This window comes from Chanos chanos, chromosome 7 (genome assembly GCF_902362185.1).
Source record: "Chanos chanos chromosome 7, fChaCha1.1, whole genome shotgun sequence".
Taxonomy (NCBI): Eukaryota; Metazoa; Chordata; class Actinopteri; order Gonorynchiformes; family Chanidae; genus Chanos; species Chanos chanos.
In genome coordinates this window covers 5,319,082-5,334,158 of record NC_044501.1, presented here as the reverse complement: position 1 = coordinate 5,334,158, position 15,077 = coordinate 5,319,082, and the positions used below count along the sequence as shown (strand labels likewise).

Below are 15,077 nucleotides of genomic sequence, written 5' to 3'. Positions count from 1 at the left end.
GGTGCTCGATCGGGCACCGGCACCGGCACCGGCACCGCGGCAGTGGAAAAGGGGTATTTATGATGTAGTTTATGATGTCGATTTCTTACCGTCTATGACAGGTACTTCTAAGCACTTATATTTGTGATTCTTTATGGATAGAAGCATGTGCCAAATGAATAAATGAATAAATGTCCATGTCGTTATATTTATTCCATTTTATTTGGTGGTTTGACTGGACTTTCACGCTTTTTTTTCCATTTGAGCTTTGCTCAGTCTTCAGAACAGGAAGCTCCCTGTAGCAGTCACATGACTGTCTACTCTCTTCCCTCTTAGCTTCCACATGGCACTTTTTTCCACTACTACTTAAAAAAATATTTAAAAATGACAGAGATTTTAAAATTTTAAACTGGAAATTAATAATGGCATGATGGAATTTAGCAGACCTGGGTGTCAGTTACTGTACTTATAAATTGTTTACAGAGGGTGTGATCAGCTAAACTCACGCTTTCAGATAATATTCTTTTCTGTTATGAAGGACATGTGGTAGCAGAAATGAGTGAGTCTATAATCCACTTCACTGAAAATTCACCTCACGACACTCTTCTCTTACTCCATAGAATGATTTAGAGCAGACTCCATTAGACTCTGTGTCTACTCTACAAAACTGAACCCAAGCAAATCCAGGAAGCGTCATCTAGTTCACGTCAGAGTTTCCAGAGGGGATTCTTATATTCTTATTGAGACAATTTACTTTGACACCGATTCAGCAGAGAAAATCTCCCTTAAATTCTACTGAATAATTCCCACAGGAATAGCATCACTTTCAAACAAATGCTTTTGTACTTTCCAGAAATGTTCATCCTAAAATCTGCTTCATTTTCTCCATTTCTCCAATTCTTTGATTCTCAGAATTCTTGAGGACAGATTCTCATTCGAGCGATTAACAAATGCTGTGTGAAAAACACGAGTAAAATATTTTCCAATGATAAAGTTATCGTGCAGTTACACAGGACAGCCAACTGCGCACTTAAACTGAATGATGAAACCTCCCTGTCTGCCTGCCGAGTCTATAGTCCAAACAGCGTTGTCGAAGATGTGATGTCATGAGAAATCTCGTTTACTTTAGGATTAACTTCGGTCAGGCTCTTGTCCCTAAATTCCCTTAGGTGAGTTCAGATCTTGTAGGATCTCCCTGCGATTCTGAGACATTGTTCTCTAAGGACAAGGAAGAAAGCAGATATGGTGGTTGAATTATCTTCAATTGTGTTTTTCTTTTTAGATTTAGATGCTCACACTCCCAAAGGGGTCACATGATCAAATTCCCTCTCTCGTGGTGGACACGGTCCAATGAAAGTGATGTGTTTAGGATCCTGTAAGATGCCAGTGCAAAGATGTGAGACACCATCTCTGAGAGCGACCACTGGAGACATTTTCATGTCTTCTTCACAACAGAGCTATAGATCACTGACTGATCTTTTCCAGGTTGGACAGGAGTCCTGCAGAGAGGGAAAAGCTGTTTTTATGAACTGAATACTTATGTATATATATATATATATATATATATATGTGTGTGTGTGTGTGTGTGTGTGTGTGTGTGTGTGTGTAGTGGTAGTATAGTAGTAGTAGTAGTAGTAGTAGTAGTCTTGATACTTATTACTGGTGTTGTTGCTATGGTTTTAATTACTGAATAAAATATAAAGAAAAGAAGGACAGACGGACGCCCCAACTCACTTTCTGGTCACAGGAGGACGGTGAAAACGAACACTGGTGTAGTCAGTTTTTCGAAAAACGACGCTGGCATACTGGACTTCATCCTGACTGGCTGTTTCTAGGTCATGTGACGCTGTGTCGCCAGTCAAGCCTCTGACTAGAACATTGCTATAGAGATTACCTTCACAGGACTATTGTTGAAACAAATAAGAGGAAGATAAAAAAAATGTAAGCATAATTGCAGATTTAATAAGATGAAAACCAAGATAGTAATCCCGAAAGTGGAAGCAAGAAAGAAAAGAAGACAAAGCAATCCACTCTCTCAGTGTCACTTTAAATCACCCACCTGTTCTGAACTTTGCTCTTCAGTCATCTCACCTCTTCTTTTCTTTCTGCTTTGAAAAAAACAAAAACAAAAACAAAAAAAACAACAACAAAAAAAAACCAACAACAAAAAAACAAAAACAAAAAAAACAACAAATGAAGACATGATGAAGAATGAGGGTATCAAAATATATTATGCTTGACTGAATATTTAATGAAACCCATAACATAGAAACAGATGACAAAAAACAGAATTCATCGAGTGGGCAATTATTTTTGGTGATATTTCAAACTTTAAAATGTTAAATAATTCCGACATGTTGATTGACCTCATCCATATTACACCAATGAGAAGTAGAGTTCCTCCGCACACTGTGATCCCAGTAACTGTATAAATGACAGTGTTGTAGTCTCCTGAGAAAACAAAGTCCAAATCACTTCATCATAGCTCTAGTTAAGACAGATTTCATATGACAACATCTATGACAGTGTCTATACCTTTCAGTGTGATTGGTACAGCAGTGGTTTTCTGAGAGCCATGTTTATTCTGGGCCTCACAGTAGTACAGTCCACTGTTACTGGACTGAATGTTGTTGATGATGTAACTCTGTCCATATCCTACAGGTGAAGTTACACTCTCTTTATACCAGGTGTAGTTTATCTGTGGTGGATTAGCATCACTGCTGCAGGTCAGATTCACTGAACTGCCCTCCACTATTTCACCAGAGGGACTGAGTGACACTGTGGTATTTCTTGGAGAATCTAGAGAAAGCAAAATATAAAAAACACACAGTGACCACTAAGGTAATAATAAAAAACAAACACTTACACTCACTTCATATCTTACTTACATAAAACATTTAGAGATACAGAATTTGAATACTGATGTCCATGTTGATTATTGGACTTGCAGTGATATTCTCCACTGTCCTCAGAGCTGATCTTGTTGATCCTGTAGGTCTCTTCTCTTCCTATAGTGACAGTTCCATTCTTCTTAAACCAGGTGTAGGTGGCTGGTGGATTAGCATCACTGCTGCAGGTCAGAGTCACTGAACTGCCCTCCACTATTTCACCAGAGGGACTGACTGACACCATGATCTTCTTTGGACCATCTGAATGAGACAATCAATTAAAATATAAAGATAAAGTAATGTCCTTTACTTGAACATTCATCAACAGCAGCTGAACAGCATCACATTCATAATGATGTTGCATATTACATTTCTTGACTGACATACTAGGCATACTGTTTCTTTTGGGTTTACTCATTTGTTTGTATTGTGAAATTTTGGACCTGTAAAAGGAATCAATTCTTTTCAACTCACATGTGACAGTGAGAGTGACAGCAGAAGAGGGAAGATTCTCATGATCTTGTACAGCACACATATAACTGCCTCTATCCTCAGAGCTGACTGACTGGAGAGAGAGTTCATTGTTCTTCATGGTTTTGCTTGCTAAAACATGTCCATTTTTATACCAGATGAAAGTTGGTGTGTTACTCAGAGTACAAGTGGTTCTACATTTCAGAGTGACTGTATCACCCTCCATCACTCTCTCTGGAGTCTCCACCTGTAGGTCTGAAAACAGGAGAGAACAGAGAAGATCTCAGATTCAGTCAAACCATCCAATGGATACCTGTCAGTTTGGTCTCTCAGCACACTCAGTGTGAATACAACTGATGGGAGATTTATACAGTTAACAGACAGAACAGGGGATTCTGTGAGAAAACATACCTGTAACTGATAGTTGAACTCCAGGTTCACCAATCCACTTCCCATCTTTGTCAGTAATGAATCTGAACCATAAATTCTGTTCATGTCTGTGTGTCACATTACTCAGTTTCATGGTGCAGTCTGATTGTTTGTTGATGAGATAGTGAACGCTGTCTTGATAATCTGGGTCTGTAGATAAATCAGTCGACTCTACACCTCTATTACGATATTTAATCCAGTAAGCTTTTTCAACCTTGTAACCACTGGGATATGTGTAGGAGCAGGACATGGTTACCGATGAACCTTTCAGGGCACAAACACTACCAGGATTATATGTGACACCCCAAGTTTGACCACAAATACCTGAAACACATAGAACACATACAAATATAATTATCATCATCGTTTTTTGACGAAATTAGTATTTTTCAAGATAATTGTCTAGCTATGTGAATTAAACGTTATTTTAAACTTTAAGTCATATTCTAAATTATTTCAAACTTTTAAAAGTTTATTACAATTTCTTTTTTTTAAATACTTTTCTGTTTGTTCAGTGCCCATAAGCTGAGGCGATGTGGAGGTCAGTATACATTTTAGACTTTGGTTGTTACTGTTGTCTAATAGACAGGGTTGGACTGCTATGTTTCAGCTTTACTTTAGGAGACTTTTCAAAGTTGTTTAGTTTGATTAATGAGATAAAAACCATACGTGATGTACAACACTCATATATGAATCAGTTCCAGTTTAAACCATACCCAAATTACATGAATACGTTTATCATCCAGTCAAATACAGATACAGATACAGATAGTGGTCCTGCTGCAGACCCCTAATGTACCCACACCACATTCCCCTGTGTCTGTCTTCTTACTAACCCCTCACCCCCAAACACGCTCACGCACCCTGGCCACTACACACCACTGTCTCCTTCTGTCTCTCTCTTTACCCATGAAAAAAAAACATATTACCCTTAGATTTATCTGTCTATCTCTTACCATGTTCACTGTCTCATGCATACAGCACATGACAGTTCTCCTGTGTGTGTGGAAAACAAAGGAATTACATGTGAAATCCTTGAGGCTGATATGTATGGTGCCTATATCTTGTACCAGTAGACTATTTAAGAGGGAAATCAACAGGCAGTAGCTCTGAGAATGCTTTTGTTTTCTTTTGCTTTCTTTCTTTTTTTTTTTTTTTTACTTTATGTTAAACTTGAAATTGTCTTTGGGGTGTAAATGAAGTGTTTTGCTTGACCCTCCAGATTTTTAGTCCACTTAAAATTACGTAAAATTCTTAATGACACCAAACTATGTTCAAACTTAGATACTGGTAGACGTTGCCTAGGAGCCAATCAGAACACAGGAGAAAAAGAGGAAGTCCTTTTTTGGACCGTATACGTTAACTCTGTAAGCATAGCACACCGAGGCCTCAGTTACACTTAAATCCCATCACTGAACTTTTTCAAAAGGGACTCATTCTCTGCTCACACACTCGCTTTTTAGAGGTTGTATTGATCTGTCTGTTTTTTTCACCGACAATTCATAGTTAAAAAGTTACCAAAAAAAGAATAAATGAAAAGAAAATGAAAAGAGATAAGAGAACAGCTCTCACTTGCCTTGAACATTAAAAAGGAAGAACAGAGACCAAGGAAGACACTTGGGGAAATCCATGACTGCGGCAGCATTCTGGAAATGAAGTTATTTACTTAATTATGAAAGTGGTGAGATAAAGTGACTTATTTAATTATGAACACCGTGAAATAAGTTCAAATGCCTCTTAACCCTTGCTACCCTTGTCTCCGACATTTGTCTCCGTGGAGGCTGAACACAATACGCAATTTTGAACCGATTCTCTAAATCACATTACTCTTTATCCACAGTCTTAATAAAACGCTATTTGATTTACACATTATCTGTGTGAAATTACAACTACATTTCTAAAGCTACGACATTTCTTTGTGAACATTATTTTCTCATGTCTCTTACCGTGATGTCGCAGGTCTCACCATCAGCAGCTCAAGAATTAAAATAGACTTCTCTGGTAACACTATTCTTTGTGACAGTGGTTGACAAACTGGGTCATTACACCAAATGTCTCTCTGTGGTTACAGAGAGTCTCAGTTCAGAGCTGGGGTCTGTGGTACTAATGTTAGACTTCAGTGCTTCTTACCAGGAAGTCTCTCTCTTTCTCTCTCTCTTTCTCTCTTTCTATCTCTCTCTCTCTCTCTCTCTCTCTCTCTCTCTCTCTCTCCCTCTCTCTCTCTCTTTCCCTCTCTCGTACAAGAGTTAACAGGATTATGGGTGAAACACAATGACACCTTGTAAATCTGTGAAACCTCAAACCAAGGGATGGATTCCGACAGTTAGTCTACTTTCCTTGGTATCCTGGTCTCCATGGTTTCAGACACTCTGATTTGTGCTGCTAGCTGGAGTGCTTGTTATCATATATGATTAATCTGATAATCAAATGGTGCAGGGGGGCGGGGACAGGGGGCTGCTGAAAGATGGGACTTTTTCACACTCACACACACACACACACAGACACAGACACACACACACACACACACACACACACACACACACACACGCACATACACACACACACACAAAGACACACACACACGCACACACACACACACACACACACACACACACACACAAAGACACACACACACGCGCACACACACACACACATACACACACACACACAAAGACACACACACACACACACACACACACACATACACACACACACACACACACACACACACACACATACACACACACACACACACACACACACACACAAAGACACACACACACGCACACACATACACACACACACACACACACACACACACACACACATACAAAGACACACACACACACACACACACATACACAAATTACTGGTACTGATTAGCTGTATATTTATCTGAATATCAGATTACACAGTAATATAGTTTTCACGTTGTTTGTCTTTATATTTACTGAGATCGTAAGGTTCTGAGGAGTGACCATAGCTCCCCCTAGTGGTGTGTATATGGAACAATGACTTTCATCAGCTCAGCTGTGCACATGATAATCACTCTTTATACAAGATACAACAGACAAAGTCAGTACTGTACATTTGCTCCTTTTTGTCAGGAAGGTCAGTATGAGAGCAAAAATGAGTGACTCTGTTATGTACTCTATAACATATTTAACCCAAACACACTCCTGAAACATGATTTACTTTACGCCAGAATCTACAACAGATATTTGAACGGAGTCTTCTTTGATGTCAGTTCCACAGAGCACACATCAGAATCAGTTTTATATTCAACTGCGAAATTAAAATGGAAATATCATCAGGTTAAAATACATCCAAATCTAAAAAAACAAAAAAAAAAAACAACAACAACAAGCAAACAAAAAAAACAATACCCAAATTACATAAATACGTTTAACATCCAGTCAAATACAGATACAGATACAAATAGTGGTCCTGCTGCAGACCCCTAATGTACCCACACCACATTCCCCTGTGTCTGCCTTGAATCAGTCACAAGATGAGACAGGCTGTCTGAGCTGGTTAAATAACATGGTCAGTTCACATTCACTCTTGCAGTGAAGCGTAAGTGCATTCAGTTATACGCAATTTCAGAATTCTACCAGTAGATGGCTCGAACATTCCTGACAATGCAAACAAGTGGTCACCAGCAGGGATTTCTCAGGTTTACCGCAGAAAGGGTCTCGGGATTGACAGTCGAGAGAAATGTTTGGTTGTTTGTTTGTTTAAACTCAAACAGGGTGATTCAATTCTAGTTGGGATCTCCATTTGACATTTGGTTGATTCAGATCATGTCTGATTAATCTCCCAAACAAAGTGACAGATTGAAATCCAAGCAAGATTGTGAAGCAGTTCCAACAGCCAACTTAATTTCAAACTCCATCAAGAATCTTGCTGCTGATCCCCGGGTTGGGATCTTGTGAGACAACATCCATTAAACTTAGCTGTGGAATGTCGTGGATTCCACCTGGGAACTTTTGTGGCTTTTCCAAGACATGGTGCGACATCGACTCGTCTCTACTTGTCTCTACTCTACGTTTTTTTTTTTTTTGTTTTTTGTTTTTTTGGGGTTTTTTTTTTTTTTGTCCTGTGGTCACACTCCTAAAGGGGTCACACGACCAAGTTCCTCTTGTGGTGGACAAGGTTCAGTGAAAATGATATGTTTAGGATCCTGTTAAGATGTCAGTGCAAAGCTGTGAGACACTTTCTCTGAGGGCAACCGTTACAGATGTTCTCATGTCTTCTGCACAACAGAACTATAGATCACTGACTGATCTTCTCCAGGTTGGACAGGAGTCCTGCAGAGAGGAAACACCATTTCCATAGACAGTTCACACTAAATCATGGATTGAATAATCATACACATAGATAATTCACATTAAATTAAAGAGTTTACCAATAATCACAGATTACCCAAGGTGCATTGGAGAAAGCAATAATTCATCATTTCTTAATCACAAAAGACATTAATATGACTTTTGAAGTATTTGTCAGTATTAATGAGCAGTCAGGCTATGCTAACCAAAAGGCTTTGAAATCCACAGTACCAAACAGTCTTGTCAAAGTCATGATTCAGTAGATAGGATATTTTTATCTATGAGTCATTGCTGAACAGACATGTTTGGCTGATTAGTGATCATGGCCTTAAGACTCTGATTCCCTGACCTCTGAGTGATCTGCTCTTTCTCATGTAAAAACTGAAAATATGGAGAGAAAGGATAATCTGATGTGACTCACGTCTTGGCTGCAGCAGCATGGTGGAAATGAACAGTAGCATAGTGAATGTTGTCTTCTTTATTTCCTGTCATGTTGCCATGATGTCGCTGCATGTTAGCATATAGATCATTGACAGCTGTGCCAGAGACAGAGGGTTGAGATGAAGATTCCACAAAACCTCTGGGCTCAGGTTTTGGAAAAGCAATGCTGGAATACTGGGCTTTATCCTGATTGGCCATGCTGGGGTTATGGGATGTTGTATCATCGCTCAAGACTCTTGGTGGGACATTATTATACGGACTGTCCTGAAAGACACATTAGAAAAGCGAGTTTAGAAAACGGTTTTTAGTTGACATGAATCAATAAAAATGTTCAATCTTAAGTGCTGAGAGGGACAATGCTCTCAATAAATCTTCTTGGTGGCAAAAAATATAAAAAGGAAAGGTAATTCACTTCTCAGTGTTAGCTCTCTCGATGCATTTTCAACAAACTCACTATTACATTCCAAAACCCAACACAGAGTTCAGGTTAACTTGTCTCTTTACTTATCATCACAGGAGCAATCAAACAGCACTGAGCACATGGTTCCAGCTTCTCTCTTAACTTGTTACCGATATTAACAGCAGTTTCCTGCATGACTTTGGTTTCACATCAGTTTATGAAGCGGCAATAACTCATCACACAGACACAAAACGCTCCTCCCCCATACTCTGCTCAGTGGCCCATTGTAAAACTCCTTAACCAAACAGGAGAGATCATGACTTTCTGGGCCTGTGCTGATGCAGGGGTTGATCAGGGGCAACTAGAGGGTAATAATCCCTAGTGTTTTCATCAAACAGTGGCCTCCAATAGAAAACAAGACAGTGGCACAGAGTGAGACAGGAGAAGCTGAACTCTCACTCAACCCTGAGAAGAACAGGCTAAAAGGATTCGACTCATGCTCCCAGCTTCCCATGTTCTGCCATAATAATTCATTAACAACACAACGATAACTTTGTGCTTTTTTTGATTCACAACGGTTTTCAAGAAAACACAAATCTCACTGACCACACAGGAAGCACAACACTTGCCTGTTTTGAATTTTGTTGCCCAAGCTTGTCTTCCTTTTTCTTGCTCCTGTTGACAAACAAATATGAAGACGGATGATGGCATCAGAGGATATTAAAGTTTACTGTCAAAATACGTTTATTAAAGAGTGATTTTTTTTTTCCTTTTGGTGGCTCTGATTCTACCGGTACACTCAGGGGTTGCAGATTTTTTTTTTCCATGATATTTTCAACTTTGAAGTAGGAATTAATTTATTTATGTTGGCTTACCTCACCCACAGAGAACCAATGAGAAGTGGAGCTCCTACACAGAGTATAATCCCAACAATAATATAAACTGTAGTGTGGTTCTTTGCTGTGGAAAGAAAGCTAAAATCAAAATCACTTGCAGAATATTCTGACTCCACTGGCCACCAAAGATTCACCACAGTGACTGTACAAGACTGTGGTATGCTTTGGAGGGTCTAGCTAAAACAAAACATAAAAAATATACAAAAGAAAAAAAAACACTGAAGTAACAGTTAAAATTGAAATACTGAGAGTCACATCATATCTTACTTACATAAAACATTCAGAGATACAGTATTTGAATACTGATGTCCATGTTGATTACTGCATTTGCATTTATATTGCCCACTGTCCTCAGAGCTGATCTTGTTGATCCTGTAGGTCTTTTCTTTTCCCAATGTGACAGTTTCATTCTTCTTAAACCAGGTGTAGGTGGCTGGTGGATTAGCATCACTGCTGCAGGTCAGAGTCACTGAACTGCCCTCCACTATTTCACCAGAGGGACTGACAGACACCTTGGTATTTCTTGGAGGATCTAAACAAAGCAACATATACAAAATATACAATAACCACTGAGGTAATAATGAAACCACAAACATGAAGAGTCACATCATATCTTACTTACATAAAACATTCAGAGATACAGTATTTGAATACTGATGTCCATGTTGATTATTGGACTTGCACTGATATTCTCCACTGTGCTCAGAACTGATCTTGTTGATCCTGTAGGTCTCTTCTTTTCCTATAGTGACAGTTCCATTCTTCTTAAACCAGGTGTAGGTGGCTGGTGGATTAGCATCACTGCTGCAGGTCAGAGTCACTGAACTGCCCTCCACTATTTCACCAGAGGGACTGACTGACACTGTGGTCTTCTTTGGAGGATCTGAATAAACAGAATTGTTCAGACATTGTTAAGTGTTCAAGTGATCTAAGTACTTTCCAAATCCATAACACTAAAAACAAAACAAACAAACAAACAAAAAAAAAAATTGGAAACTGACAAATCAAAATTTTATTAGACTCATTCCAAAGTCGCATATTGCATAACAGGTTACTGAGAATGAAAATTCCTTTCAAATTTGCATATTTAGACAAACGTCTACAAAAAATACGGATTGAACTGTTTCCGGATCTGATATGCAAATTGTTTGAAATCACCATAAGAATCATTGATACAATTCTTTTTCACTCACATGTGACAGTGAGATTGACAGCAGGAGAGGGAAGATTCTCATGGCCTTGTACAGCACACATATAACTGCCTCTATCCTCAGAGCTGACTGAATGGAGAGAGAGTTCATTGTTTTTGATGGTTTTCCTTGTTAAAACATGTCCATTTTTATACCAGATGAAGGTTGGTGTGTTACTCAGAGAACAGGTGGTTCTACATTTCAGAGTGACTGTATCACCCTCCTTCACTCTCTCTGGAGTCTCCACCTGTAGGTCTGAAAACAGGAGAGAACAGAGAAGATCTCAGATACAGTTAAATCATCCTATGCAGAATGAGAGTTATCTTTCAGTTTGGTCTCTCAGCACACTCAGTGTGAACACAACTGATGGGAGTTCTATACAGTTTACAGAGAGAACAGGAGATTTTCTGTTTGAAAATGTACCTGTAACTGACAGTGTAACTCCAGGTTCACCAATCCATTTCCCTGTGTCATAATTAGTTACAAATCTGAAGAAATACTTTCTTGCATCTTGTTTTGTCACATCAGTCAGTTTCATACTGCAGTTGTCTTGTTTATTTCCAAGATATTCCACCCTGCCTTTATAATCTGGGTCTTCAGATAAATCCATGGGTTCCACATTTCGAGCACGATTTTTTATCCAGAAAACTGTTTCAACCTTGTGACGGGTGGGATATTTATAGGAGCAGGATATGGTTACTGATGAACCCTTCAGGGCACAGATACCTTTAGGATTATACCACACACTCCAAATCTGACCAGTAACATCTGAAACACATAACACAAATTATTATGATTATTTAGTCTGTCTGTAAATCATTTGTCTTGAAATGTAGGCTTTGTGAGAGCAATATTGAGCTGTGTTCATTTGGTCTGGGTAAAACAGAACTTGTTTTAATTGAATTTGATCTTAGTTTTTAATGAGTACTTCACTGGAGTGTTCATTATAGTTTAAATATCTCATTGTCCCGTTTGGTGCAGTCAAATTGTGACATGGGTGAGAAGCTCTCAGAGAACCAATTGGAGGACAGGAGATAAAAGAAGAACCTCTTTTTTGGGCACTCATTAAAAAAAAAAAAAAAAAGATTCTGCCAGTGAAATGTCTGAAATGCTAAAATCTTGCCACATTGTCTCCATAACATTATCTAACAGAAAGAAAGTAGCTGAATAGTAAATAGTCTTAAATGTACTTATCTCAAATATAAATCAAGTTTACCCATGAAAAAAAAACAAAAAGATGAATGAAACAACAAAGACTTGCCTGGGACCATAAGGAGCATGATAAGAGACAGAGGAAGTGACAGTTTCAGTGTGTTCACTGCTGCAACCTAGAATATAATTATTGACCTGGGCGTTACCTTATTGTTAACAATACTATTAGCATCAACATTTTTAACACATTCCTGTTAATAATATTTAATGATAGTGCGAAAAGAAATTGGAGAAGAGATTGCTAGTCATAAACCCATTAACGCTTTAACATGTTAGCATTTATCTTACATGATGTTACAATAAAATCATTTTTGAGAGGAGATTTACTGTCTGTAATGTGAGCAAGATCAAGCGGTTTAAATGCTTTATCAATATGAAAAGGCTTTGGCAGTCACATATTCACTATATTTATGTGCTAAAGTTATTTTCTCCGCTCTCTTACCATGGCGTAGCATGTCCGAGCACCCATGACGGAGTCCACTTTTCTCCAGAAGAGCGATTTACACATTGTAAATGAAAATCACTTGCCATGATGCGGTAAAAACTTAGTTTCCTCTTTTTCTGGTTTTAGCCAACTCCTTTGCTGAAAGGAAGAAGCAACTCAACTGAAGTTAAAGTTCCTCTTTTTACACAATCATTTCTTTTCTTTTCTTTTCTTTTTTTTTGTCTTAGTCTGATCTAGTTTCCTCATGTCGTTACACTGGAGGTTTTTTTCTTCCTTTTTTTTCTTTGGATGTCAGCAATCGAAAGACTTGCATGTATGTAAAACATTTACATTTCCCTTATAAAAACGATGTCTGCATTTGAGGATGAAAACTGTTCCTTAGAATCACGACATGAGAAGGCAGTGGGTATGCTTCTCCTATTAATTTTCCCCTAACATAAAATAAGATTATTATAAAATAAGACTGCAATTTTGTGTAGTACAATCACACTGTGGTTAAAGCATGTGAGACCTCTTTAAAAATAATGATCTAAGTGTTAGGTTATGGGAGGGATCCTGGTTCCCTGAGCAACCAGAAGTTTATTCAGGGTTATGGCCGGTGTTGGGTTCAGGGTTAGGGTTAGGGTTAACACGTAATCAAAAGTTAAAGACTCAGGTTTCCCTCATTCAGAGACAGCTCATTTTCCTCAAACACACACGAACTTGTCTTTGACAATACGACATCCTTTAAATTATATGCCCCATTAGTTTGAATGGAACAGCATAATACAGTAGAACACATTTCAGATCAGTCACAGAATTAAGGCAAGACCAGAATGATGGTGTTACACACCAGTGTTAGTCATATTTAAAGGATAACTGAGGTCCTATAGCTGTAGCCAGTGTTCAGAAGTTAAACATCAAAATGCTCAGGAAACTCAACAAGGTCAGTGACAGGAGAACATGCCTCTTTTTTTGTTAGTTGACTGAATGTTTTGATCTGCCTCCCCCTGTACAGGCAGGACATCTAGTGGCAGGAATGTGTAAAGTGAAGTTCAACAGAGAAAGTGAGTGGACTGAGAAAACCAGTTGTTTTTTTTTTGTTGTTTGTTTGTTTTTTTTTTAACCTGAGAAAAGTAAACACTCAGCCCATTTAACACCTCACTGCTATTTTCTCCTCCACGTCTTACTCTTTTATATTTACGTTCATGATCAGACTGCTCTTTTATATTTATGTTCATGATCAGACTGCTCTTTTATATTTATGTTCATGATCAGACTGCTCTTTTATATTTACGTTCATGATCAGACTGCTCTTTTATATTTATGTTCATGATCAGTCTGCTCTTTTATATTTACGTTCATGATCAGTCTGCTCTTTTATATTTATGCTCATGATCAGACTGCTCTTTTATATTTATGTTCATGATCAGTCTGCTCTTTTATATTTACGTTCATGATCAGACTGCTCTTTTATATTTATGTTCATGATCAGTCTGCTCTTTTATATTTACGTTCATGATCAGACTGCTCTTTTATATTTATGTTCATGGTCAGACTGCTCTTTTATATTTACGTTCATGCTCAGACTGCTCTTTTATATTTATGTTCATGGTCAGACTGCTCTTTTATATTTATGTTCATGATCAGACTGCTCTTTTATATTTATGTTCATGATCAGACTGCTCTTTTATATTTATGTTCATGGTCAGACTGCGCTCATGAGCGTGGGAAGCAAGAAATCAGAGTTATATCATTTATAATCGTGTTACTCTTTTATGTTTATGTTCATGGTCAGACTGCGTTCATGAGTGTGAGGAGCAGGGAATCAGAAAAGAGCTGTAAATCTCTTCACATCCTTTCCTCTGTCTAAACATTTGAGCTTATGGAAGGACTGAAACCATACACAGACTGTTCACACTCATTCCAGCTGCTGGAGACTTTATCTACTATATCCAACCTGATCTCAGTAAACCGGCTTCAGTAAACGTGGAGATATGAAATGTCTGCGCGACGGTATAAAATGTCACAAAAATGACTGCGTGAAAGTGACAGAGCGACTTTTTCCTAAGCCAAAGCCCAAACCTTGAGCATGAGTAACTTTTATTCATGTATCATTAATTGTAGCATGGTATAACATATTGAAAAAATTGAATGAAGACACATCACAGTCTCTGACAAAGTTAAACTTTACAAGAAAAAAACAAAAAACAAAACATCAAACCCAAAACAACGTCATTATGCTGTGGCAAGTGTACATATATGTGGAGAGATATGTGAATAAAAATAAAAGAAAGTTAATAACATATAGCTAAAAAAAAAAGTTGAATTGTGTGTTATTGTTATAAGCATGCAGTTTTAAGTTCTAATGCAAAAGTAACATAAAAATAATTCTCTCTCTCTCTCTCTCTCTCTCTCT

At 38.1% G+C, this 15,077-nt stretch overlaps 1 protein-coding gene across 1 annotated transcript in view; it reads right to left on the bottom strand.

The window, feature by feature from the left end:
- LOC115817218 (B-cell receptor CD22-like) overlaps nt 1–12,689 on the bottom strand; it is a 21,294-nt gene extending 8,605 nt beyond the window's left edge. Inside the window, exons 1-7 of the mRNA XM_030780486.1 lie at nt 12,677–12,689; nt 11,446–11,790; nt 11,026–11,277; nt 10,455–10,715; nt 10,104–10,364; nt 2,868–3,128; nt 2,515–2,778 (exon numbers count right to left, since the gene is read on the bottom strand). Coding sequence (XP_030636346.1) covers nt 2,515–2,778; nt 2,868–3,128; nt 10,104–10,364; nt 10,455–10,715; nt 11,026–11,277; nt 11,446–11,790; nt 12,677–12,689 — 1,657 coding nt within the window. The remainder of the gene's footprint in view (nt 1–2,514; nt 2,779–2,867; nt 3,129–10,103; nt 10,365–10,454; nt 10,716–11,025; nt 11,278–11,445; nt 11,791–12,676) is intronic.
- Nucleotides 12,690–15,077: the final 2,388 nt, after the last annotated feature.